This window comes from Porites lutea, chromosome 3 (genome assembly GCF_958299795.1).
Source record: "Porites lutea chromosome 3, jaPorLute2.1, whole genome shotgun sequence".
NCBI lineage: Eukaryota > Metazoa > Cnidaria > Anthozoa > Scleractinia > Poritidae > Porites > Porites lutea.
The window spans coordinates 3,982,250-4,007,338 of NC_133203.1; the positions used below are offsets into that span (position 1 = coordinate 3,982,250).

At 40.6% G+C, this 25,089-nt stretch overlaps 1 protein-coding gene across 1 annotated transcript in view; it reads left to right on the forward strand.

The window, feature by feature from the left end:
* Window positions 1-25,089, forward strand: part of LOC140930226 (uncharacterized) — a 63,352-nt gene that overhangs the window by 15,688 nt on the left and 22,575 nt on the right. The window contains exons 13-25 of the mRNA XM_073379891.1: window positions 6,035-6,209; window positions 7,769-7,992; window positions 9,422-10,218; window positions 11,097-13,006; window positions 14,876-15,207; window positions 16,166-16,492; window positions 17,594-17,845; window positions 18,840-19,019; window positions 19,863-19,919; window positions 20,994-21,145; window positions 22,422-22,717; window positions 23,871-24,029; window positions 24,982-25,049. Coding sequence (XP_073235992.1) covers window positions 6,035-6,209; window positions 7,769-7,992; window positions 9,422-10,218; window positions 11,097-13,006; window positions 14,876-15,207; window positions 16,166-16,492; window positions 17,594-17,845; window positions 18,840-19,019; window positions 19,863-19,919; window positions 20,994-21,145; window positions 22,422-22,717; window positions 23,871-24,029; window positions 24,982-25,049 — 4,929 coding nt within the window. The remainder of the gene's footprint in view (window positions 1-6,034; window positions 6,210-7,768; window positions 7,993-9,421; window positions 10,219-11,096; window positions 13,007-14,875; window positions 15,208-16,165; window positions 16,493-17,593; window positions 17,846-18,839; window positions 19,020-19,862; window positions 19,920-20,993; window positions 21,146-22,421; window positions 22,718-23,870; window positions 24,030-24,981; window positions 25,050-25,089) is intronic.

Here is a 25,089-nt window from a genome sequence, read left to right on the forward strand (position 1 = left end):
GTTAATAATAATTTTACATCGTATTGTTTAATTTTAAATAAAGAGGTTTTTCGAGAAAAAAGCTTTATAACACTTTTTTCTATCGGCGCTGCCCCTTCACTCAGACCTTCCTATTCTTTTGTGTTTAATTTTGCAAATTTTGTTTTCTGTATTTTGTTTCTCTAATTGTTTATTTAATTTCTCTATTTTAATGCTCCTTGAATCCCTAATTAACGTTCTCTGTTCGTAAAAGCTATTTGCATACTGAAAGTTTTTCTTTGTTTCTTTGTTTGTTTTTGCATCTCTGTTAGCTGTTTATTTTTACGTTCGAGTTTTGGTATCCAAAAATCGGAAAGAAATAACTGACGCAGACGTTGCAATGAGCCAATCAAAATTCGAAGCAAATGCTTGTACCGGGCGCCTAGCGCGGAAAAATGCTTTGGCCAATCAAATTCGTATAAATCACGAAACTTAATAGGCTACTTCCGAGTTCCAATGATCCTCACTTTCAAAATGATGCTAGGTGCACAACCTTTCTTGTGAAAATGAGTTTTACTTGCTTGAGAATGAAAAATGATTTGCATATCAAAGGCTGAGCACCCACCCTCGTTTTGAAACAGAAGCCTCGGGTCGGAAATGGCCTATTTTGAATTCATTTAACCAATCAAAACTTGAAGCAGGTGCATACCGCCGGTTCAAAGGGCGGGAAAACGTTTTGGCCGATCAGTGAAACGCAAAATTACTTTGGGATCCAATAAATCAATCAAAACTCAAAGCAGGTGCGTGTAGTTGGCGATACGCACGTGAAAATGTTTGCAAGCAAGTAACGATTGAGTTGTTGTGACTTCTGATTGGTTGAAAAAGTGGCGCGAAATGTTTCAGCCAATCCCATTACGTGGCAATACAAAAGCGAAGCAACTCAGAATTAGTTTCGATACTTAGTTACCCTGTCGTCACAAGCAATGAAGGTTTACAAAACTTATGATATTATCGAAACTGAATTTGACGTAAGAAACTTCCTGAGCTTGTGCTGTATGACGTCGGCGGTGCTGTGGAGCCGTGTACAGCTGACTAATTTTAATGTTCGTCACAATGTATAGACATCTAATTTTGGCAACAAAACATGCAATTATACTTGTAGCCGTGCGCCATTCACCCTGTTTTAGCAAACGGAAAATAAAGTTTGCATTATTGAATTATAAAAAGTCGCGTGACAACCATTTAGTGAATGGAGCTAATTTAAATCTTGGAAATACACGATGTTTTACTCTTCATGAGCAAAGCGTCTTAAAATGTTCTCAGATATTATCTTTGAAAGTAGTACTTTAAGCAGGATAAATCCGAAATGGTGTTCTGTATTATTGTCCTGTCTGTTTTGTTTCCATGTGAATTAAAAGTTGCGTGAATAAATGTAAACGCAAAATAAAAATATTAACTGTTCGTGCTTTAAAAACTTAATTTACAAAATCAGGTTTTGTCTTTCGAAATATAAACAGTAACTCTTTGAATCGTCTCCTACAGTAATGTCATCATCAGTATTCAACTGTTTCTCGACATCTGACACCGGTTGCCGGGCGATACATTTCCTCTTTTCGAAAGTGAAAAATTAACATGATTCTAAGCAAATATTAGGCGTCAATATCATTTGCCGCTTAACTTTTATAATATCCGTTCGGTTGTAAGCCGTCACGTTTTAATGTGTACTTCGAGGAATAGTGGCTTGTATTGTTTACTGTACATGAAATTTGCAAATCGTGTTTCGCCAGTAGAAATCTGGGACGGGCCAGATGCTAACGACAAGTCTATTAAGATCAAGTTATTTTTATTTATTGCACGATTGGGCTGGACAAAAGCCGTTCACCGCTTATTGTGTCGCTGAAATCCACGTAAACGAGTTTCAAAGAGATTTTAACCGTTACGCGTGGTGATTTGGGTAAAAACTACCGATGGAATGGTGCGAATTATCACTCTGGATCGTTGATTCACTTCTAGAGCGAGACTGCTTCAAGGTTAGCCGTTTTTAAATTTATTCACCTTAACAAAAGAGATCTAAAGGTTTGGCTATATTTTACTGTATGTTAATTTTTTCTATGTCGCATATGGAGGTTGTGATATTACTACTGTTTTGTTTTAGCTATTAAAAGTTAGTTGTATGCTTAGGTACAAAAACTTCAGAGAGGTCATCGCATTTCCTTATCTATATGAACTTAGCTAAATAAATTCGGTTTTTTCAGAGTTATTTGTGGACATAAAATATTTTGAACCAGCTCGATAAAATCATAAACATATTTTGCCTTTCTCCTTGTGCCGGAAATCTTTCGAGCGTGATAAAGTTTAAAATAACTGGAATAGGGCTCTCGTATCCAGCGAAGGTCATAGCATATATATTTTTGATCTGTGTTATTTTGTCCGTAGAAAATGTGAATTTATTACCGTCTGTTTCTACCAACCAATCAGAAATCGCGAGAGAACGCTATACCAGTTAGGCACCTGTTTTGATCCGTAAATGTCATTGGTCAACAAAGTTTATTCCGACTAAACACTGACATCCGTTACATGGTGTTTCGCGTGTCACACACTGCTTTTACAAGTGCCCTCTCGATCTATTTTCCAACCGCTCATCTTCATTTCATTCGGCACTTTCTGTTTTGCTTTCTTGATCAGAGTTTTAAGTTACAAACTTTTTTTGTTTATAAAAGTATACCCGTTTTCAATAAAATTCGGCCTTCACTGTGGTTTACCCCGTCCGATTTGTTCTCATAGAGCAATTTGAAAGCGACAATACCGCTTGTTGCTCGTACAAGTAAACAAACAAGTCATCTGAAAATTAAAGTTATTGAATTTTTAATCCGTATAGCTTTTCTTTCTCACTTCGTATGTTCATTGGCTACTTTTCTCACGCTAGCGCGTCCCAAAATAGCGTAAATTTATAAACGCGTTAATTACTTGAGGTTTGTTCGGGTCGATCGCTCGATCGCACAAAGCCTGAATCTTCTTCATCTTCTGTTCTGCACACTTGAACGCTCAACACGCGAAAATTTGTAAACATTGGAATATTTCATTATCATATGTTTATATAAAGAAGGCTGCTACAACGTAGCTCTTGCAATCCTCTGACACGTAAGTTGTGTTTGACTGGTCTTCACAGATCACAGTTTCAGCTCTAGGGTAGGTAATCGACTGCGATTCATTTTCAATCTTTGATGCGTAACCATATCCTATAAGTATTTCCTTTTGTTCGTGTTTGTTGTCTAAGTGCGTCGAGTGCAGTCATGTTGTCAAAGAATATTACTGTATTTTTCTCTTTATTTCTTGATGCATGTAAAGCTATGATTATTCTACTAGTCCATCGCATTTGCGCGTCTGTTTTGAGTTTGGTTTTTCTATGGTTACTTCCTAATCTTGCAACGGTTTTTACACCTAAGGCATAATTGCAAAGTGGATGTATTAGAACTCACTTCTGGCAATTAACTCTTTAGGCTGAAAGCATAAAGTCTGCCTCGTCGATCTGATTTATTTTTGAATGGAATAGGACAACTCAATTTTAGTGTCACGATTCGCTTCGGTTAATCTTCTTTTGCTAAACTTGCGTGCTTGTTGAGTGGAACGTACCAGTGAGATCATCTTCGCTTGATAAAGAGCGGACTCCTCCTTCGCGGAACGTCCATAGTGGCGGTGAGCGATGGAGACAACCGTATTCGCAGGCTAGAGTTGAAAACCGCTTTACCAATGCATGTTGACATGATCTTTTGTAAAATTTGTGAATGTATCGTTCGTTTTTGCAACAGTGGGAAATTGATAAATTCTACGCAACTCCTCCCATCCAATTGATTACCTGCGCGTTCTTGGCATTGCGAATCGTATTTTGCTTGTGGTTCACTTTTATATAGCTTCTATCTATATCTAATCTCTTATAATTTTGCCACTAATGACTTCTAGCCTCTATCTTGTTTTTATCGCGCATCATGGGAAGCTACCTATGTGTAGGCTTTTATCGAGCTCGTTATTTCGCTGTCATGTAGAGTTGTGGTGTACAAACCGCTCTCTGTTTCGTATAATATATATTTTTTTGCTCCAATGTTTCTGTTGAAGAAAAGGGTAAAATCTCTTGATTTTAGACGGATTCTTCGGATAAATGCCGCAAGAAATTAGCAGGCAACAGTGGAAAATATATGCTTATTGATGGCAGGGGTGAAGGGTTAAACACTCGTCGTATTATTTCCACTAAGTTACCTGGTTAGTCTCTCGAATTGCGGTTCACTTTTATGCGTTAAAAACTTTTTTGTTTCTTCTTATGTTATTCTTACTTTGATCAGTGGGTGTTTCTTTAGCCTCAACAACGCTTGCTTAGCTAAAGACAAAATGCTACAAAAGGGTTTAAGATAAGCTTTCTAATTAGCAAGCAAAAATGACGCAAAGTTTTGAGCAGGTGTTATGTCAATAGTGTATCACTCACTTCAAACATTTTTCAAAGTGGCGGTACAAAGAAACGTAAAAGTGTTACTGAAAAAATATCCCAGTGATATCTGATCACCCCTGAAACAAGGACTGCTCCGAAATGTTCTGATAGTTAAATGCTGCACTATAGAAACTCTTCATTTCACTCTCAGAGACAAGACTTGAGACGTATTTCATTTATTTAAGTCTGTAGGCGAAATCCTGGAATGAAATTTTTTCAGCAGTACTTTTACATGTTGCTGTTTTTGTCAGTAAACTAAGTGTGTTTTGCTAAACACTGTCAATACGTTTTGTTACTATAAGCTTTTTCAATGTTCCAAGGTTATCGTTCAACTTTAGAAGCTTATTTTGGGTTCTGGCGCCCAACGATGAAATAAATGTGGACGCGCGACTTCTTTTTTTAACGGGATTTATCTTGTTCGCGTTGGCTTATATGTTAATCAGTTCTTTTTTGAGCTATTTTTTGTTCGAAAGCTGCGCACTTGATCATAGGGTTCCTTTAATCTTCGATCTTTTATTCGCCGAAACTGTGCTCCAACGAAACTCCAGAAACGCAATATATGGGGTTGAACAACTTGTTTTTGGTAAAATGTTTTTTTCTCTCACTTTATGTATTATCGAAATTAATTTTACACAAAACATTAACTGCGCAACTGATTCCTTTTCTAATTGAGAACGATCTGTTAACAAAAGAATCCCGGATAGCTTGTACTTTATTGTCTTGTAGCATGAATTACAAATGATAAGTACATTGTATAAAACAAACAGCTAACAATAAAAACTGTCAGAACTTAAACACGCTTGCCACTCTGTCGGTAAACAAAGATGGCGTCCCCTAAATGAAGGCTTTGTGGCCTTGTAGGTGGTACAGAATTTAGGCAATCTACTTTTTAAGGCGCTATTTAGTCTCTTGTTTCAACGGTTTTCTTGAAATCTTCACGGTGTAATGTCCAGCCAGGAATAAACAGGTAGAGAAAAGAATTCTATTTTATTTTTTATGCGATGCATGGACGCCAAAACTTTGTTTTCATGATGAAGGCAAGCTACAGGTGTACGTACATTGTGCCCTGAACTGCTGACATCTTGCGAGGTTACTGAAATAAACGCAGAGAACGATTGCTCATTTTGTCGCCAAACTACCTAGAAATGTGTCTGCCTGCTCAAAGTTATGCTCACATTCATTGCGACGAGAAATACAACACGCATTCATTATAAAAATATTTCACAATTTAGCTGGGATTTCATTAAAGTCTGTCAACAGAGAAAAGTGAAGAAGTCATAAGACGAAACAAGTTTTGTGAAATTGCCTAGGTAATATAGTGTGTTGAAAGTGGATCTCTATTAGATTTTTCTCTTCTCTGTTGACATAATGTTAAGTAACAATTTCTTGGCTTCAACGAACAAAATCTCGTAGGCTCACCAAGGTCTTGTTTTAGTTAAATGTGGATTTTATTCATTATCTCATTCTTCTTTACTTTACCATAACAGAACCCGAATTCAGCATGTGCAGCCCGCGAATATTTCAAGATTTTGCAGATAGTCGGTATTGAGCTTATATGTCTGTGTTGCTTATGTTTTTCTGTTATTTGCTGTTTAGATCACACGAATGAACGCGGAATTTGAACAGAAGCTCTTGGAGCTTAAGAGCGAGTTGGAAACTCAGCGACTTCAGCAAGTGGGAACCATGAAGAGTGTTTTGGAAAGACAACACTCCAACGACTTGATCGAACTAGATGACATTCATCAACAACAGATGGATGGCTTGAGAGATGGTAAGCGATACATAATTCCAAATTTCTTCGTCGTTCTCCTTGATAATCTCAGCTAGCATTTTCATTTCTAAACGCCTGCATGTTTGAAATAGAACTCTTCTGAATCAGTGTCTTAGACGGCCTGAACAAATTTGGAAAATTTTTAGGACAGTTTTAACCTCCCTAATGCGGACGCGAAAGGGACACTGTCAAAGGTCCTAATTACACGGGTGTCCGTATCATGTAGCATTTTAGGGACCAAGCAAACTGTACGTAATAGTGAGGTGTCACCCAGGTGTCCATATTATAGAAGTGGGTCAAAGATGGCTATGTTGCGGAGGAAGGGATTGTTTGAAATTAAGTAGAGGTACCTGCATTGTATGACGAAAATCTAAGTCTAGTTTAGGCAGTTTCACCAAGGTCCCGTTTACATTTAAAAAACCTGTTCCAGATAGAAGGGTCTCTCGCCTACCCGCGTTACCCTGTGCAAGCCAACTTTTCTTATACTTCCTTACAAAACTTTGGGAACCATTTACATAAAAAACAAAAAATTAGCTTAGCTAGAAGGGTAAACCCACCTAGTCAGGTTAGCTTTTTGGCTTGAGAAAGGGATTTCGCGTTTCACGCGACTGTGTTATCCATCCGGCATTAGCAAAAATGTGTTTATGAATTATTGACTTTCCTAATTCGCGTATCTCCTAATGGTCTTTAATTCTCTGAGGCAATTAATTTATTCTTTCTTGGTTTTACCCTATTTTCATTTCAAGTTTAATTGAAATAAAAAGTGTCAATAACTTGAGGAAAAACCTTTTATAAAATGATGACTTCCAGAGACAAGAAGATCGCGATTTAAATCCCAAAACTAAAGGAAGTCAGTTTATGCTTAGTCGCATAGTCCATCAAAACATCTGGTTCCATAGAAACGTAAGAGCTCAATTTTACATAATAAAAACAACATCGGCTATGCATTATAGTTTTGGATTACGCCGCGATAAACGATTAACGAAATCGATAACCGGGGATTGAAAGCACTACTTTTGCAGAGTTCTCTCTACAAGGCTTTAATTTTTCATTGTAAGTTCCGATTATCTCGTTCAAGGATGAATGGAGATTTTCTCAGAGTCTGTTATCAGTGTTGGTTTGTGTGAATGTCTTTGTAATGAGCTGTCTTTACATTTTACGCGCACCCCAGCGAACGTGCTTGGAGCTGCGTGGTATAGACCTCTTTAGTTTGTTTATTTTGTTTTCCCAGTGTAGGTCGTGTTATAACACTCCTGAGAACTGTTTCTTTCAACAAATTTTGTCTTATTTACGTGTATATGTACGCAGAATTTATCAAAAGACAAAAGGCCACGCTGAACCCCTGAGACCTTTATTGGGAAAACAAAACGTACAAGCAAAAGACGTCTATTGACTTAAGGCTTATTCATATTAGTCCCATCATGTGTGGAATAGTAAACCTCGGTGAAAAACTTAAACCTTGCTCCAAAGGACAACTTCACAATTTTTTTTCAAAGTTACTCCTTTTCACAGTACATTCTGTTGATTGAATGATTCTTGTGTTTTTTGTTCTTTCTCAGATTTAAGCGATCGTCATCGGGAAGTCATGGGTGCCGTGAAATCACAGCTTGAATCTTCCCATCAGGAAGAGTTGAACGAACTCACCGCCAGCTTTTTGGCAGACAGTGCCATCAAGGTCGAGTCTGCCCGTTTGGAAACTGAACACGAGTGGCAGGAAAAACTGGATTCAGTGAAGAAAAAACACGAGGAGGATGTCCAGGCTTTAACAGAAAAACTGTCGCAAGTGAGTAGGAACTTCATGTTTTCGGAAAGTAAATACAGTCGAACCTCCATGTGCAACCACCTCTCGTAAGCGACCACCTCCCATAAGCGACCACCTATCCAAAACACCAGACTTTCCCCCCTCAAACCCCTATAATACGAACCTGTCGTAACTCTTACGAGCACCCTCAACCACGTTTTGTCCCTATTGCCAACGAGTAGCCTCGCGAAGACGTGAGGTTGCAAGACGGCAGCCTTATAAAGCCGTGCGCGAAAGTTCCAAGGCAGAATGAATCTCGAAGCGATGTAACATATGGTAGTGTAAGGTAACTTTTATAACGTAATGCAGAACAGAGAATACATTGTTTTCGAGCGAACACGTGATACAGAACAGAGAATCCACGAGCCATGTGCGTGTTTGTGAGTCCCGTGCGTATCCCGTCTCCATCGTCGGGTGGATTCATTCGCAAAATACGCTGAAATCTTTTATTGTTACGGTCATTCATGACATTTCTAAACAAATTAAACATCGCGCGCGTATAGGTAAAATCTTTGCTCGTTGGCACTTAGCGATACATCAGTTAAGATTTGAACGGATCCAAAGAAGGGCTTTCAGAATCATCTATCCTGACCTGTCATATAGTGTAGCACTAGAAACAGTTGGCCTACCGAAACTTCATGAGAGGAGAGAAAAGATTTCAATCGATCTGTTTGACGAGATCGTCTGTAACCCCACCCACAGTCTCCATAGCCTTCTCCCCCAAAGGAAGAGTTGTAAATATGCTCTGAGACGCAAAAGTGATTTCACTCTCGCCCTATGTAAAACCGAGCGTTTGAAGAAAAGTTTTATTTTTAGCCATGTCTATAAGATGTAGATAATTTTTCTTATTTTCTCTTTGTTATCATCAGTATTTGTAAATATCCCGTAATTCAGCCTATGGCTGCAATGGTGTTTATAATAAAGTATCTATCTATCTATCGATAGCTATAACTAGTAGTATTATACTTTCCTGTTGTTTTCACCCTCTTGTAAGCGACCACTTGACGCAAGGTGTGGTCCCTTTGCTTGCTGTTTGTACCAGACCACTCATAAACAAAACTCCCGTGTCGTTTTCCTTCAGACTATCCTCTATGTATTGCGTGCCTCAACTAAGGGCGCTTTCCAGTTGTCAGAACTGACCGGCCAGACCATTCCCGTTGTGATGGGAAGTTCACTTTTAATCATAACCATCAATCAGATCAGTCAAAATTTGAATAGTATGTACGAAGGAGAGGGGTCTTCAACGAAAACTTTTTCGAAAAGCATTCAAAATTACTTGTACGGCCATGGTTAGGTCGGCTCCCTTGCTTGTAAACATTGCGTTGGATATCACCACACGTTAATGAACTCTTTTAACAATTAGTAAACGTCTTGTTTAATTCTCATAAATTAAAATGCGTCTTTTTTTCAGTACGAAAAGGAAATGGCTGAACTTAAAGAAAAGCATGAATACGAACTGAGCGAAAAGCTTTCACAACAAGAAGAACAGTTTGAGGAAAGACTGGAAAAAGAGCTTCATGAAGTGAAAAAGAAACAGCAAGAACACTTCGCAGATGTCGCGCAACAAAGCGAAACAGCCGCAAACGAAGCCCACATGAACGAACTGAACGCTTTGAGAAACAAACTCATGGAAGAATTCCGAGATAAACTGGAAGAGGTGGAACAAAATCTCGCCGAACAACACGCTCAAGAGCTGGAAGATCTACGGAATGAGCTCGAGCAGGAACAAGCTGAAGTCACCAGCGCGGCGTTGGACGACTTAGGAAAGAAGCACGCTGAAGACGTTGAGTTTTTGAGGGGAGAACAAGAGCAGCTGCTAGAGCAAGCCGCGGAAACGAGAAGACGACTTGAAAAGATGCACGAGGAAGAAATTAAGGAGATAAACGAGCAAGTGAAACGAGAACACGAGAAACTGACGCGCATGAGAGAGGACTTAGAAGGAACGTACGACGATACCGCTAAAGAGCATGCGCAGCAACTGGAAGGCATGCGGGCTCAGATGGATAAACAACTTGCTACGGAGAAGGAAAAACACTTAACAGAACTTGAAAGTCTGAAAAAGGATTTTGAGAAGACACTTGCGGAAGGTGATCAAACTCACGCCGAGGAAGTGGAGAGACTCAGGTCTACAATGGAACAGGAGAAGATGGAGAGAGAATTGGAGCACGTACGAGAGCTAGAAAAATTAGCTGAAGACATGGAGAGAAGGTAATGGAGTCTTAGAAGAGACTTTAGTAACGCGAAGGAAGCTGGGACGAGTTAACTTTCGCAAAGACTTCTGGGACTGTTACCAGGGAAAGGGAAAAAATTGGCCAATAGCAGTCCGGCATGTCCCAAGTAACGATTCCAGAAACCAATGCGCGACACATTACGGCACCAGTTGCCTTGTCGTTTCTGAAGTGGGGAATGGAACTGTTTCCTTTGTATGTCGTCCAATCCACGTCTGTATGTTTGCATAACTGATGAAAAGACAAAAGGAAAATTCCCTGTCTTCGCATTCATGAACATAATGGGCCAAGTATTTAAACGAAGTCTAACTTAAGCCGCGGTTTAACGAATCTTTGAACCTCCAGATCTCTTCTTTGGTGGGTTGTTTTAAGAAGATAAAGGCTTTTCTAGTCTTCTCTATATGCTTTCATAAAACTGTTCCGAAAAATGATGTTTAGTTAAAATCGTTGGACAAATTGAAAATGACTTAGAAGGCGGTTTTGTTAAACACTGGCTAAACTACGTTTAATATTTGGCCCAATGTTTCTTCTTGATTTCAAAACACGCAAAACGAACAAACAAACCAGACAGCGAAGAAATAGACAAGAAAAAGGGCTGCATAACATTATTTAAAACTATCGATAATTAACGAAACTATTGCGGCTATCATCGTAAGTTGAACATAAAATCGATGCATTGCTTCTGGAATACTATTAAACAATCGCAATACATCGATAGTTCGATCTATCGTTTCACTTCCAGGAGCGGTAGGAATAAAACGGGTATCTAAAATTTCTTTATTACCGAGCGTTATTTCTCTTACAAAGTAAATTTAGTTTATTCTTAAAATGATCGCGGTATTTTACTCCTCTTCTCAGGTATATATCGAAGGAGCAACAGCACGCGAAAGAAATTGGAGAACTACAGACTGAACTGCTCAAAGTCAAACAGGATATAGATAACAAATATTTCGGCGAGCTGCAAAGTACCGTCAAAGAACTTGGAGGAAAATACGAAGAAGATTTAGGAAAGCTTGTGAAAGAAATACAGGATAAACACGAACAGGAAATTGAGAGTTTAAAATTTGGTTATGAACAGAGTAAAGCACAGGAATTAGAAAAGTGTAACAAGGAGCTGACGGAACAATTTGAGGATGAAATTCGGTCCCTGAAGTCTCGCCATGAAATTGAGCTGGAGGACTTAAGAGGGCAATTTCAGGACGACAAATTAAGAGATTTTGCGAAGCTTAGTGCTAAGCTAGCTTTACAAAATGCACAGGCTTTGGAGAAAATGCGGCTTAAGCTTACCGCAACCCATGAACAAGAAATGGAGGAATTAAGGATGGAGAGCCAAAAAGATTATGAAAGAACTGCTCTAAGGTTGTCAGGAGATGTGGAAACCATGGAAATAGAACATCGAAAAGCTTTGAGGCAGTTAAAAGCGGATTTGACTGAGAAACACGAAAAAGAAATGAAAGAATTACGGGAGGAGTTGAGTGCTAAAGACAAGCAATTGATTGACTTGACCAAGAGCCATGGCGAGGAATTGGCAGATGTGAAGAATCGACAGTACAATGATCTGTTGGATGAGGTTTCGAACGTGAGGGAAGAGTTTGCGTTACAAGCAGTACAGCAAGTTCAAGAAGCGAAGTTAGAAATGGCAGAAGACAGTTTTAAAAAGGATGCTGTCATCCAAGAATATGAAGATAAGATCCACCAGATCTTAGAACAACACGAAAAACAGATTAAAGACTTGAGTACGGAATATGATTTGCAGATAAGAGAACTTAGAGACGAGCTTGAATTATCTAAGCAATGGGCAACAAACGATACCGGGAAAGAGGAAGAACTGTTGGAACAGTACGAAGCGAAAATTAAAGATATTAAGCAGCATTACGAAAATGAGATTGCGGTATTAAAGCACCAAAATCAGTCCATAGACAAAAGTCAAGACGTTAATGAGAAATACTTGTCGGAGGAAATGGAAAAGTGTCGTAGGCAAGTCGAAGAGTTAGGAGCTAGATTACAAACAGAAAGAGAACAGTTTAAGGATATTCATGAAAGCATGAAAGTTTCTCACGACAAGGAACTTTCTGCTTTGAAAAGTGAACTGGAAAAAAAGCACGAACAGGAGTTGAATGAATTGAAGAAGCATTTCGCTGAGAATGTCGAGGCGTTGAAAGATGAACTCCTCGTCGCTTCGGACGAGGCAAAAATGCAACTTTTTACCGAAGAACTAGAAAAGAAACACGAAGCTGAGGTTGAGGCGCTTCGGGAACAACTTGTCAGTCAGCATCAAAATGAAATGTTGAATTTTAAAGAAGAGATGAGCAGAGAAGTTGAAGCATTAAAAGAACAAATGCTTGACTTGTCTGAGCAGGAGAGGTTCGATATTTTGAAAGAAAACTTGGAGCAGGAATACGAAAACAAAATGGCTGCTTTGAGAGAAGACCTAGAACGACAAAATGAGGAGGAAATTATTAAGCTTAAGCAGGCCTTTGCGGATTCTAGGGAAAGTCAAACGGATGAAGAAGGAAAGGGGCCGTCACAAGAAAAACAGCTGGAAGAAATCGAACAAGTGAAACTTGAACTCGAAGCTCAACATCTCCAAGAGATGGAGAGACTCAAGGAGGATATGTTACATGAAGTGAAAACCCTTCAGGATCAGATTCAGCTTTCCGCTGAAAAGGATATGGAGGAATTAAGGACTCGTATGCGGGACGACATGAATGATATGAAAGGAAAATACGAGAAAAGAATGGCTGAAGAGAAGTCAAACCTGGCAGCGGGTATGTAAACATTATACCTTTTTTTCAATTGTTGTGGACCCTTTTACTCCCAAAAGTGACCAAAGTCAAAATTAAATAAAATTTCCACATTAACATTTTGTAAAATGGAGAAAGTCAAAAAGTACCATGTAAAAGTACTGCTGAAGAGGTTTCATTTGAATTGTCACACCGTGAAATTTGGTCCACAGACTCAAAAGTTAGAACCTACATACTAAATAAATAGTACCATGTGAAAGTACTGCTGAAGAGGTTTCATTTGAATGGTCACACCGTGAAATTTGGTCCACAGACTCAAAGTTAGAACTACATACTAAATAAATAGCACCATGTGAAAGTACTGCTGAAGATGGTTAATTTGAATGGTCACGTCAAAGGATTTCATTTAACACAGACTATTAAAAAGGTTATAACGAACTTACTAGTCTCTGTTGTGGGCGTTTTCCAAAGTCAGAATTGATGGCCAGACCATGACCGGACCAGTCATTTTTACGATGAAATAGGCTTTTTTCAAGATTTTTTTTCCTGAGAAACACTCTCTTTCGGGCATAATATTTACGATTTGACTGATCTGGCTGGATAGTAAATTTGATTAAAACTGAAATTCTTATTCTGACGGGAATGGTCTGGCGGATCAGTTATGACAAATGGAAAGCGCCCGTAGGAAGCTAATGGCTCACTTCTTATAAACTCAAGCGTCCAATAATGGGATTTCTTCTCTAATTATTCGTAACATTCATATTGAAGAGTGCTATATGATTTAATTTGAAATAGAAATTTACCTTCCCATCTCGTAAAAGAGGATTGTAATTCAGTTTACTGCAAACAAAGAGCTTGTTGTTTAATTGTGTATCACTATTAAGTCATGCAATTGATCTTTGATCAATTCGTTTTCTCTTGGGACAACGCCATTAAAAGCGATGTGGAAATGATTATCTTAAGTGAAATGCAAGTTTCAGTATTTCCATAATCGTGTTATCGAAGTAACACAATCAATGTACCAAAGTGATTTATTCCTAGCGTATTTTTTTAATTTTCATTATTTTTTGCAATGTGGTTGTCACAGTAAGAAACTGGTAAGGCCAAGACATCGTCAACGCGGAGTAATTGTTTTATCGAACGCAAATTTCTATAAGAATTGCGAACAAATCAGAGCTAGAACTGAGTCGATTTCAGCGGCAAGATGTACATTGTAAAATTGTACGCCGCACTGCAGCAAAACTGCTGAATGGCCTGCGATAGAAGTTTTAAAAAAGGTGAGCTATGCTCATAGTTGCGGTGCTGTGTTTTATGCTATCATCGGTGAACGTCTCCTTGTCGAGTGATTGCACCAGTTACTGTTTCAACAAGGTATTTTGAAGTTCTATCAGGCCAGACATTGTCCATTGACCGGCCGTTATTTTCTTCTGTCAGGTTTACTCTCCTTGCTCAAAACCGGATTTTGCTTGGTCGAATATTGTCCTAATTTTTTTGACATTAGGCTGTCGACCTTAAATTCAAATTTAACTACAGCAGGTGTGAAATCTCTGCCTATTCAAGGAGCATAACAATTTCAGTTATCTCTTAAAATTTGAGCCCGACATACCGAACAATTTCGGAGAAATTCTCCTTGAAAAACTCCAAAATTTACAAAGAATGTATGAGCTCATTAACGTTTTGCCACCCAACAATTTCGCAGTTTTTGATTGTTGCTATTTTCTTTGTTGTTGATTGCAAAGAGCCGAAACTTGCAAACTGCTCAAGTTAACGAGCTATTTCAGTTTTTGAACTTAATTTGTGTACACGACCACGTCTTCTATGGGCTAAGTCCAGTGCCATTAATGAGCAAAAATGTAAATAATGACGTGACGATGAATCCTCATATTTGCACAGAACACCAATCATCAATGGAACAACAGGAAACCCAACACCAGACCGATGTTGAAGCTCTACAAAAGAAACATGACGATGAACTGAAGGCTCTACAGGCGCGATTCAACGAAGAACTGACCGCTGAACGAGCTAAGCTGGAAGAAGAGAAGGAGGCGGACCTGGCGCGCCTGCAAGAAGCGCTCAGAGGAAATCTCAGCCAGCAGCAGGAGTTGCAGTTACAGATGCTGAAGGAGCATCACGATCGTGAACTCGAGGCTGTCCGCGAAGAGCTGGTGCGAACTCATATGGAGAAATTTACGGAGATGACGGCGCAGCTGGGGGCTGAACACGGGGTTTGTTTGTTGTTTGTTTATATATGCAGATGAATGAAGTAGTCAGTTTCTAAAAGAAACTGTTTTGTTGCGTCGGTAGGGCAGTAAAATGCAAAGAAAAAAAATTTTCTATTGATTTGATAGAGAATGTTGGCCATCGTAATGGGATTGGAAACATGTCGTTTAGGGACGAAGCTTCTTTAGAGCGAATCTTTACCAGTGGCGCGTCTAGGGGAGGGGCCCCCCTTATTTTTAGACCAAACAGAGGCCCGAAGGGCAGAAAATGTTTTTTTGGGAGATCGGGCCCCCCCTTATTTCAGGGTAGAGATGACTGCTCCCCCCTCTTTATCTGAATGTCTAGATCCGCCACTGCTTACTGCGTGATTGTGAGGGTGAAAAGAGAGGGCGACGTTTGTAATGTATGTCAACTTTCTTCTTCGCCTCGCTATTTTGAACTTTATGACGTTGTATGGTTTGAACTATTATAGACCTTTAGATTCTAAGACAAGGACGACTACGAGGGCGACGTTTTCTTAATACTGAGTAGTGCATCAGCGTGAACCAGCGTCATTTTGGCGGGAAAATGTGATAGCCTTCGTAATTCTACTACGGGTGGCGGAAAAAAGTTAACAAATGCTAGAATTGTTATCATTATGCGATAAACCGTGCCAACTTTTCTGGTGAAAAAGGTGCAATGGAGCTTTCAGGGGTGTCTATTTTTTGAGAATAACCCGAAAAAAAAACTTTAAGTTAAATCTCGTCCGCGAACCTAAAGGTCTTCTATTTTTCAGAATTTCCAGCAATTTCAATAGATCGTTTTCGATATATTGAAATTCATACTTTGCTCCGAGGCTTGGGAAATAAAACAAAAGAAATGCATTATTCATTACTGAGCTTTAACTTCAACTTCAACTTAATTTAATAGAAGATTCAAGGTGATTTCTTTTGTTTTACGGAGGATGTTTTCTTTAAATCAAAGGCGGATCTTGAGAAAATGAAAGAATATACCCGAGCAGAAATGTCTGAAAAGTTTCAAACAGAACTTGAAGAAGCCAAAGAGGTAGCCCGCTACGAACTCGAACAAGAACATTTAGAAAACCTGCGACAACTTGAGCAAAGCCTGGGTCAAAAACACGAGGAACAGTTACGCGGATTGGCTGAACTTCAAGGGAAGCACGTACAGGAAATTAACATTCTCAAGGCTGGTCACGAGGCGGAAGTAGAACGCCTCAAGAAGGAGCTAGCGCAGGCGCACAGTGAGCAACTGTCGGCCGTGAGTCTAGACGCGGAGAGGGAGGTTTCTCAGGTGAACAAACTTTGTATAATAGTATTTACTTAAAAAACTGCGCTGTTCAGAGTCATTTCAGGGGCGGTGTGAAGAGATTTCGGGACCAAATTTTCCGCCCCTTTCGGTGTGTGCAAAAGTCGAATAACTTTGCAACATGAAATAATCTGTTGAAGAGAATTGATGTGATCATATTTGACAACACAACAAGTTGGAGGGTACTCGTCCAAAAAATGTTTATCTTTGAGAAGCTAATACATAAGCAAGTAGTTAAGCTAAATAATTGTTAAATGGAAGGGGATAAGTAAGACTAATTACAGTTACAAGAATGACAAGGGAAATACAGACCCATTAACTACAAACCTTGAAACGCTGAATTGGTTTAAGAGCCTCCATAGTTATGCAATGCCATAGAAGTGGCAAATCGTACAACAGTTCCAAGACAGACAACCACGAAAGAGAGTATATTAGATCAGCCTAGTAAATATTGTAATTGGCACCTGTTAGGACTAATTGCTCTTCACTGAAATCTTTGCGGGTTGTCTTTCTATAACATGCCTAGCTGTCCCACGAAGGAGAACTGTGTTCAAACTGGGGCTTTGTTAGACTCTTATAGAGTGTTTCTAGTCTGTCTGCAGGAACAAAATTCGCGTAATATAGTCAGCTCTCTCTAAAACGGATTCCTTTAGGACTGGTACTATGTGTCTTAGAGAAACGACCGCCTTAAAGAGAGTCCACTGACAGTGGTGCAGAAAGGCAGGGATCAACCCTAAGTGTCCTTGTTTGCCAGGTGTTTGTCTTACAGGGGTTTAAAACAGATTTAAAGGCTTGTTTATCATGGTGGAAAGTGCAGTTAGCTTATCCAGCTAGTTTAGAGGCACTCCACTCAAATACAACATAACAGGATTAAAAACCCCAACTGGCAGGAGGCAACCAAATGGCTTTTTACAAGCGTGGCCGAGGATTTGTCCCGAGAACAAATCCAGCAAGTGGCCAGAGCGGGACTTGAACCTGGGACCGTCAGATTGCGAGTCCGACGCGCTGACCATTTGGCCACGCTGCCTCTTAAGAGAGGGGTCGTTAAGAGAGATATTTGACTGCATTGAGCATCTCTTTCATCAGATTAAAGAAGATTTAGACTCGGCCCATGCTAAAGAGATAGACGCGTTCAAAGAAGCGCTGGAAAGGGAGAAATCTAGAGTACTGGCACTAGAGGCAGTACAGGCCAGCATGCAGACAGCGCACCGTGACATCGTGTCACGCATGCAGGAAAACTTCGAGCAAGAGATGGAGGGGCTAAGAAACAATGTAGATTCTGCTCATGGTGAACAAGTACAAGAGCTGCAGAGTTTGCTGGAAGATAGGCATAAAATGGTTAGTGGCTTGCATTGATATATCTACTTCTGCTTAAAATTAAAAACAATCATAATTTCTTGGTAAAATATGAAAATGTGACAGCACCAAATAGGTCACACTTCAGGATTTCATCCATAGAGTGAAAAATAGAAAGCTCCTTTGTGTAGCATAATAAACAGCACCACAGGAAAGTACTACTGAGAAGCTTTCATTTGAATGGTCACACTTTAGGATTTCATTCACAGAATCAAGAGGTAGAACCACCTTGTACAGCATAATAAACGGTACCACAGTGGCTTTCATTTGAATGGTCACACTTTAGGATTTCATCAACAGCCTCAAAAGTTGGAACCACCTTTCAGACTTCCTTATCTTTAGAATAAAACCATCTTAACATTTTTAGATTGGACCACGAGTAGGAGTTTTTAAGCCAAGCTCGTGTGACTTAGATAATCACTGGCTACAGCAATCGTTTTTCAAAGAGTATCAGTTCTGCAGACAAATCGTCCCAGAAGTTCCATCGGCACTTTATAAACGAGAAAGAAACTGAGCTGAGTTAAGTTTCGAAAAGACTTTTGGGACTGTTATTGGGGACAGGAAAAAGAAATTTGTTCAGTACGGAGCTTAAGCAACAATGACGGCGACAACTACGACAACGCCACTTAAAAAGTGAAGTCGTGCTACTTCAAACTTTTTGGCGCTTATTCCATCTCGTTCAGTCCGTCAAATGTTGGCAATTTGTTCTGGAGTTGAATTCGACGAAGTTCGGGAAAAAAAAAGAAAATCGTTGTCATGTGTTCACCTCCTCCGCAAAACGTGAAAGCTCCGCTCCCTAACTGACCGGCGCGTCCTCAGTAAGATCCCAGAAGTCTTCGCGCTAGTTGACTTGGCCCAGTTCCCCTCTCGGTTTTGAGTGGCGAATACACGTACTTGTACTGGCAAGTCAAATCTTAAGATTGCTATTGAAGAACGTGGGGCCAAGTGCATATTAATTGTCAACTTTGATTGTTAGGAGCTGGAGCGCGTGCGATCAGAGTTGCTTGCCGCGGAGGAGAAAGCCACAGCACTAGAAGCCCAGCAGGCAAAAAGTGTGGACGAACTGGAACAGCAGTTTCGACAAGAGATGGAAACGCTGCAGGAATATCTGAAGAGTCAAGAAAAGGAATATATAGCTGAAATCGAGAGAACAAGGGTAGGAGATTTACCCCGTATTAGTCAGTTAAAAGCATGTATATGTCACATGTCAAAATAAATTCAGGTGAAAATTTTTTAACCTAAGTTGATTCTCAATTTCTTTTGTCTCGTAGCCGTGATTTGTTATGAATTAGGGCTAGGGGACAAAAACCGGGACATCAACGTTTTCGTTTCTTAAGGTCCCTAATAACATTCCGAGAATACATGATAAAAATCATTTGGCACGTGTACATGCTTGATATCGGTGCCCAACACTTGTGTTTTCAGTTATGAACTCATGAAGGTTGTATTTTGTTGCATCAAGATACTGTAATATGGGAGTTATGGACGACAAATTTTGTAAATGTCAACGTTTTTCAAAGTACGCTTTGAAAAATGATGAAAACTAGACGTTCCAAGGGTGTCCCCCTTTTTTCATTGGTTTAACCCTTTCATTGCCAAATGTGGCCAAAGGCAAATTTCGTCCAAAGTTCCAAATTTCATTTTCTAAAATTTTAAGAAACAAATGGCATCATGTGAAAGTACAGGCAGAGAGCTTTCATCTGAATGGTCACTTCATAGGATCTCGTCCATAGACTCGAAAGTTATAGTCACCTTACAAACCCCCCTCAAACACTCTGGCAGTGAAAGGGTTAAAAGCAGCTGAAAATGCACGCGCAACGTAACAGGACGATGAATGACGATAATTGGTGTCCTGTTTAATAACGTTTATTCGGAAACCCCTTGGTACAGTGTCTTCATTGATGATTTTTTTTGGGTTTTCGTCTTTTTCGTTTTAGTTTTGGCTACGGTTCTGCAGCTGTTCGATTTATTTTTTTTTTTCTCTTTGCCATTTTCTTAGGAAGAGAGCGAAAAGTTGTTGAACAAGCTCCAAGAGAAGCAGTCTCTTATAAAGGAGGTGTGTGTGTGTACTTTTCTTTAACCCTTAAAGTCCAGCAGTGATTATTATCAAATTTCTCCAGTTAATTTCAAAAGTGAGACAATCAGGGAGGTCAGGAGAATTAAGGATATGATCACTCAAGATATATTAACAAATTCTCCGTAACAGTTCTATGAGAAACATATCGGACAGGAAAGGAGAACTTGTATTGTAATAAACAGTTTGCCTCGCGCGCTTCCTTGTCGCCCCGCCCAACGCGACCGTAGGGACAGAAAAAAGCTATCTTTTGCGAATTGGCCACTTCAGAAATGAGAGAGAACTGGGCTGAGTTAACTTTAGCAAAGACTTCTGGGAAGGTTACTAGAGACAGGAAAAAAATTGGTCAAAAGCTGACCAGCGCGTCCCCAGTAGCGATGCTAAGAATAATTGCGGGACGCATTTCGGCTCCAGTTACCTTCTCGTTTCTAAAGTGGCGAATTGGAGAAGAGAGCAGATACCAGGAAAGAATCTGTAGTGAGAAATTATCGCTCACGACCTTAGTTAGACATTCCTCCCTCGGAAACGTGGTCACCTTCGACTTCTCCAGTTGTCCTTGTGGGTAGTCCTGGGGTACGTACGATTTCCATGGGAAAACCGGAAATTCCGGTTGAAAATCAAATGGTTTGGGAAGCCTCAGAAAATATGGGCTGTGATTTGCGGTGATGCAATTTTTCTATTCTTTTTAGTCTGTTTAGCTGATTTGGATATACTTTGTAGCGGTTCGTTCTCCCAGTTAGTCAAATTTTATAGTTTTAAGTTTGTGCACAAGATTCCCTCCCGGGTGGTTTGTGTAAATGGTAAGCACCCCCGGTTCTACCCCGTACTTCAGTCATGAGGCTTTTGCGGGTTTGAAGCATTATACCCTTTTTTATGCACAAGATTTCCGCCCGGGTGGTTTGTGTAAATGGTAAGCACCCCCCGTTCTACCCCGTACTTCAGTTATGAGGCTTTTGCGGGTTTGAAGCATTATACCCCTTTTTATGCACAAGATTTCCGCCCGGGTGGTTTGTGTCAATGGTAACCAGCCCTGCCTACTTCATTCCTTTTGTTTAGATGGAAGCAGAACAAGCTCGCCTTCAGAATGATCTACAGCGGCAGTCCGATGAGTATAACTTGATCCTGTCTCGACGCGAACGTGAACATCAGGAAGAGGATAATCTCGCAGATTTGCTGCGCTCCGATGTGGAGCGATTGGCTGCAGAGAGGTGAGACATTGTTTTTAGGACTTTTCAGTGTATAGCCGTCATGTAAACTCATAGGCTCGGGTGTCAGTGGGATCAGTGACTTGGGGCACGGAGTTGAGGGACCCCAGGTAGGTAAGATAACCCGCTTAGGTGGGGTAACCCGCCTGTCCATATAATCTCTCATTTTAATTAAGTCACGTTTATATGATAGGTGGGGTGACCATGTGAGAGATTATAAGGATACGCAGGTTGCCCCATCTAAGAGGGTTACCTCACCTACCTTCACGTAAACAGGCCCTTAGTTTAAGGTCTTTTTGTGATTACTTCGTATAAACAACTACCAAGGTTGGCATTTTCATGACTCTTAAACTGTCTTTTAACCACCGGCCAATGATTGGTTGGTTGGTAGGGCGCATGTCTACTGAGCGGGAGGCCAGCGGCCTGCAGTGCAGGCGTATTTTGGGCGCGCAAAAGCTGCTTGTTTATGTTCGTATTGTTTAGCCGTCATCTTTGATTTTATGACAGAGGACGATTGGGGAGAGTAGAAATAGTAACCCATTTCCTCCTCTTTTTTTGGAGTTTCAACATGGCGCTTTCACGAGCAAAAACATTCGCGCACGCTAGGAGATCGGCGGTCGGAGCACTTACCAGGGTCTCGTAAATTAAAAAAAAAACGAACAAACAAACAAACAAAAACGACGGGCAACTAATGCCCTTGTCCCAGTTCAGGGGATGGCGCCATTGGACGGTGACGTTAAGTCGTTAGCCTTGTCTCCTTCATTCTTTTTTATCAATTCGAGTGCAACGGACAAGAACATTAACTGTTCACTTTATTCGAGTGTCAATGTATTTAGCACGAAAGTATTAATGGGGACACTATTTTTACGTCTCCTACTGAAGAAGAGACCGCCATTTTCCGTGGTCACCCGAGCCACGCGAAGGACTAGCCGTTTGCAGGGCAAAGGCAGTACCTTTATTTTTCAGTTATTTTAAGACCAGGAGCATTGGTCCGGCTCCGGGAATCGAACCTGCGACCTCCCGCTCTGCAGTCAAGCGCTCTACCGACTGAGCTAATCCTGCCGCGGCTTAAAACAATGGCGGTCAGTTTTTTAAAACCTCTCATAAGCTGTGTGAGAGAAAGAACTGATACGCGTCCACAAAAACAGACGCGAGCTGTTATGATGTTTATGTTGTGGTTCAATTTTAAGTTGGTATTCTTTCATTTCAAACGCATTGCCATGCAATAGCGTTCCAATACCGCGACATTTACGCCAAGTTTCTTTGCTTTTGCTTCCAGAAATGCCTTGAACCGCACAAACGAACGCCTTTTAAAACTGCTCTCAGATGTGGTGAAACAAGCAGCGTCAACTGAGGAGACTATAAACAAAAAGCTGGAGGACCTCATTCAAGAGACGAGTCAAACCGAGGAACAACTGACCCAGTTCCCTCTAGAATCGGGGACCTTGCACGAGTCCCAGTTCCCCAACGACTCTGTCCGTCGCCCTGAAAGCTCATTTCCGGCTGGGCTGCCAACTTCCACTCCCGCTGCTGGACCCAGTGCTCTCGCAGCCAACCACAGAACACCTGCTGGAGGTGGGGATGTCGTAGTAAAATTGCTTTTAAAAAATTCTGCTTCTTCCATAACGTTTTCTTAACTTTACGTAACGACGAAAAAACGAGTAAGGGTTTCTACGTCCATTAACGTTGGGACTTAATTGACCAATCAGGTCGATAACCAGTGTTTGATACCATCAACTGACGTGATACAACTCACTTTGACTCTGAAGATGACTAGCGCACGGGTAGTCGAAACGTCAGTCACTGTCAACAACAGAAGTACGTTCACCCGGACGATCATGCTCAGCCTTACTAGGATAACACTGTTTTAGGTCAATTCTGTGCTGAAGTCATTACTTAGTGCCTTTCGCCATACACGAAATGTTCCTGTAGACTTATGAAGAAGATCTCAAACAAATTTCATCAGGAAGCACAAACCATAATATTTTTGGAGATTTTTGCAGGCAGGTCGCTTGAAAAAGTTGGCCGAACTTTCTGAAGTTTTAATCCATATCCATCCTTGCCACATCCGTAGCAACAGACGGCAGGAAACAGTTTCAATGCCTAAATACAGTCTTAAATAACAAAACAAGGCCATTTTGTTTAGAATTCAATTGATGGGAGACACATTTAATCTTTTCAAACAGATAGGATATAGCGTGACATTGCCCCTGTAAAATAAGAGGGAGCTTAAGGCAACAAGGACGGCGACGGCTACGAAAACGTCACTTAAAAAGTGAATTGGCGCTGCCTAAAACTTTATTACGCTTATTCCATCTCGTTTAATTCGTCAAATGTTGGCAATTTTTTTTGGAGTTGAATTCTAAAAGACTGTATCAAAGTCCAGGAAAAGAAAACGAAAGTTGTTGTCGTGTGTTCCCGTCCTCGACAAAACGTGAAATTACGCATTTTCACGTTGTGGTCGTGCAACGACGGCAAAGAAAATGTACAAATGCACGTGCAAAGTTGTTGTTGTTTTGCTGATATAAAACTGTTGTTTGCCGTTCTCGTTGCTTGAGCTCCCCAATGAATAGTGTGGCGTAGCACCTTCAAAAGACTTCCCTGTATATCTCTGGGTTTGAAATTAAGTTGGCCGTGACTCAGCGTATTTCACCTTTCACTGGTTTGGTGAACTGAACCTGACCCATGATAGTCTTTAGCTTATACAATCTCGTTTTTCATCTCTTAGGTGCAGCCGCTGACCTTTCTGAATCTGAGGATAATACGCTGACCAGTAAGACTGACTTGTCAATGCTCAGCGATGAAGGTCTCGAACTGTCCCAGAGACAGACCGACACCATGTTCCAGGGGCCGAGCTTGGACGAACAGGCAGAGGAGCTTGTAATAGGTGCGATATTTTAGAGGGCCGTTCTCAGTGAACTTACACAACAGGACGGAAGAAGAGCGAAGACGGCAAACCTTGCGTGACAAGCGTGACAATAATTTTGTTTGAGAAAAATTTGCCTCAAACCTCAACTTTCTTTAAAAAGATATTTTTGTAAAAGACCAAAAAAACATTGATATTTAGTGGAGATCGGGGCAGAACATGCCAGTAATAGCCCTGTCATGTTTGTCACATACAACCCTTTTGCCGTCCTCCTCTTTCTGCCGTTCTGTTGCGTAAACTCACTGCCAAAGGACCTCTTTATAACAGTTCAACCCTCACTGCGTTAAAAACTACGTGCGTTTTTTCCCTCAGATAGAGAACAAGACGAAAAAGCGGAATTTTTCCATTGCATACCCTTTTATGTTCTGTAGCTCGTTCGTAGATCTCCTCTTTTCTATCGCAGAAAATTTACAGTACAATCCCCTGTTTTTCCGTTAGTTCGTCGAGATCAAACGCTTGCTGTAACTTGTGGCCATCTTGGTTTCAGTTTACCAAGGAGCACCGAGGCTTATAGTAGTAGGGTGAGGGAGGCGCCTTCTCCCAACCCCCTCCCCCTTCCCCCGTCCCCTAGGTAGTTTTTTTACTCCTACCTATGTCCCACTCGGTACATTTGAAACCAAAATGGCCCTCCGATCTTTTAGCACCGGTCTCGGAATAAACGCACTAACAGTTTTGCATCCGCTCCCACCGGCTATTAGTACCGTGCCTAGTTCCGTCGGGTGCATTACAACACTTAAAGTACGCGTGAACAATTCGATTTCGCCTGAAGCGTTACTTGTTTCTTCCCGACTCACGAACCGCTCCGCCTCTTTTGATGTGTCGACGAGCCTTCAGCCAATCATGTTGATGTATTATGTTTTCCTTTGAAAATCGAACACTCCTTGAATAAAACTTTTTATTTTTAATTTTAAAGATTCCGGCGCCAGGGTCAGTGCAGCTGCGCAGAAACTGCTGGATGTAGTTACCATGACAACTAAACAGGTATTGTTGTTCCCTGATTGAAATTTCGTCATTCTGGTTC